The sequence below is a fragment of the Penaeus vannamei genome, chromosome 21 (genome assembly GCF_042767895.1).
Source record: "Penaeus vannamei isolate JL-2024 chromosome 21, ASM4276789v1, whole genome shotgun sequence".
Classification (NCBI taxonomy): domain Eukaryota; kingdom Metazoa; phylum Arthropoda; class Malacostraca; order Decapoda; family Penaeidae; genus Penaeus; species Penaeus vannamei.
The window spans coordinates 4,356,357-4,358,856 of NC_091569.1; the positions used below are offsets into that span (position 1 = coordinate 4,356,357).

The following is a 2,500-nucleotide window of genomic DNA, read 5'->3' on the forward strand; positions in this document are numbered from 1 at the left end:
TCTCTCTCCGAGATTTCGTCCACGGTCAGCTGCGGGTCTTCGGTCTTGCCTCTCGACTTCGGGGCCGGAGCTCTCTCGACTTTTCTGAACTGGAGAGTATTTATAGAAATAGAAAAAAAAATATATATACGTGTGTGTGAGTGAATGACAGGGAGAGAGAGAGAGAGAGAGGGGGGGGGGGCGGGGGGCGTGCTTGCATATATATATATATATATATATATATATATATATATATATATTCATATGTGTGTGTGTGTGTGTGTGTGTGTGTGTGTGTGTGTGTGTGTGTGTGTGTGTGTGTGTGTGTGTGTGTGTGTGTGTGTGTGTGTGTGTGTGTGTGTGTGTGCGTGCGTGCGTGCGTGTGTGTGTGTGTGTGTGTGTGTGTGTGAGAGAGAGAGAGAGAGAGAGAGAGAGAGAGAGAGAGAGAGAGAGAGAGAGAGAGAGAGAGAGAGAGAGAGAGAGAGAAAGAGAGCGTGCTTGCTTGCATGTGTGTGTGTGTATGTGTGTGCGTGTACGTGTGCGTATGAGTGTGAGTGTGTCAGCGAGCGAGCGTGTTTATGAATGTGAACATATCAAAAGCGAGTCAAAAAGTAATACGCAATTCCAAGCATATTGCAGGATATCTATGTGCTGTAACTACACTGACAGCGGAACTCCTACCTTACAGAAGTATTCCATTACCAACAGGAAGACACCGGAGACGAAGCCAGAGCTGAGGACGACGAACGAACCAGCCATATCTTCTATATCCAAAGCCTTTGGTGAAAATAACAAACGTTTGCATTTAAGTATGTGTATCTGTAGTATTTCCCAGCCTTTGGTGAAAATAACAAACGTTTGCATCAAAATATGTGTGTATCTGTATTATTTCCCTCTCTACTGTCTGTCTGTCTATCTATCTATCGATTAGTCCGTGTATATTAATTAAAATATGGCAAGCAGACGTTGGGTGACAAGTAGCCTCAAGTCCTCAGTCTACAGTTTATATATATCACCTCCCGTTGTTTAGTCGGACTAGATAGGATCTCAATCACTCGCTGTAAACTGTATTCTGGCCCCTTAGTCCACGCACGCACGCAAACGCTTACAGGCATATGTATGATGGACTGATTCGTTGTTTAAGACGGCTAATGGCTGACTAGAAACTGATAGAAGAAACACCCCCCTTTTCTCGTTAAACTCAGAAATGATATGTTTCGGATGTTCTTTTTTTTCAAATTTCCATGTACAACCTATTTTCCCGAAAACTCGGAATATGAGACTAGTTTCTTATTAATCATTTCTCACGATTTTATTATTGAGCCATAAGACTGCGTTTACACAGAGCGAGTCGCGTCAAGGCATCTGAGGCAATTCATTTTGACGCATTTACCATTTACACAGCATCAACTTGAGACAAGTAACTACACAGTGACTCACTTGATTACAGAGAGAATGGACGCAAATTCTCTTGCTAAAGTAACTGCATTGCTGGCTTCGTCATCGGTAGCTTGTCATTTATTCCCAGACTTGGTTAACCATCCAGAAAAAATATACATTTTAGGATGGTACATGAAAATTTCAAGAAGCTAGTGGTGCTGGCTGGACCTTCCATTAGGAAAATCAACACTAACTACAAGCAGACTTGAAGACACCACGGCAGACGCGCTGATTGACGTCAAAAGCTCTATATGTGACTTGATGCGACGCTTTTTTATATTCAAAGACCTATGCAGATCAGTGTTGAAACTGGGGTGGCGATTCATGATGCGTCATGAATTATCTTCACTTGACGCGACTCGACTCGACGCCACTCGCCCAGTGTAAACGCAGCCTAACGCTGCTGCATAAAGAAGGGCTCCTATTAGAAAGGCAGATCAATCAATAATCAACAATTTCTGCCTACTTTTGAATAATACTAATAATGATAACAATAATATGATAGACATAATGAAATATCTTTACAGAAAAGAAATACCCAACACGCAATCTAACTATTATCGCCAACCTAACCCGCTACCTCCCTACCTCTTCCCCGCTTCCCTTCATGTCTGCAAGGAATAAAACCTCCTTTCGTCTCTTTTTGCTTTGAGTAAGCGAACACTGCGACATCTAGGGGCGACGACTAGAAACATTTGCCAGGCTGAAGAGTCCTGATAGTACGTTGATATTCCCCTCCAAGAATACAGTAAATTATTTCATTTCTTTAGTTCGCGTTGGGAGTGAAAATCCCCACCTGAGAGTGACTTTCCTGGAAGTGACCAGATCCCCGAAAAATAACCTGCCTGGCGGATCTAGAACTGACCTGTAAACAATGCAAGTGACCTGTATAACAATAATCCTAGAAGTAATCTACATGGATACAGAAAATATCTCTATAAAACAGACCCGGATACCACCCCGGGAAGCTATCTCATACCCTGACATGACTTTCATGACGTACCTAGAAGTGACCCTAGGAACTGACCTGCATGAGAGACCTGCTCCCGCCATTAGTGCATTTGTTCGCCTTCGGCCAGTA

At 43.0% G+C, this 2,500-nt stretch overlaps 1 protein-coding gene across 1 annotated transcript in view; it reads right to left on the bottom strand.

Moving 5' to 3' along the window:
- Nucleotides 1–2,500, bottom strand: part of LOC113812512 (glutamate receptor ionotropic, delta-2) — a 17,850-nt gene that overhangs the window by 971 nt on the left and 14,379 nt on the right. Inside the window, exons 11-13 of the mRNA XM_070136187.1 lie at nucleotides 2,447–2,500; nucleotides 661–756; nucleotides 1–89 (exon numbers count right to left, since the gene is read on the bottom strand). The exon at nucleotides 1–89 is cut by the window's left edge and continues 971 nt beyond it; the exon at nucleotides 2,447–2,500 is cut by the window's right edge and continues 49 nt beyond it. Of these exons, the coding sequence (XP_069992288.1) occupies nucleotides 1–89; nucleotides 661–756; nucleotides 2,447–2,500 (239 nt within the window). The remainder of the gene's footprint in view (nucleotides 90–660; nucleotides 757–2,446) is intronic.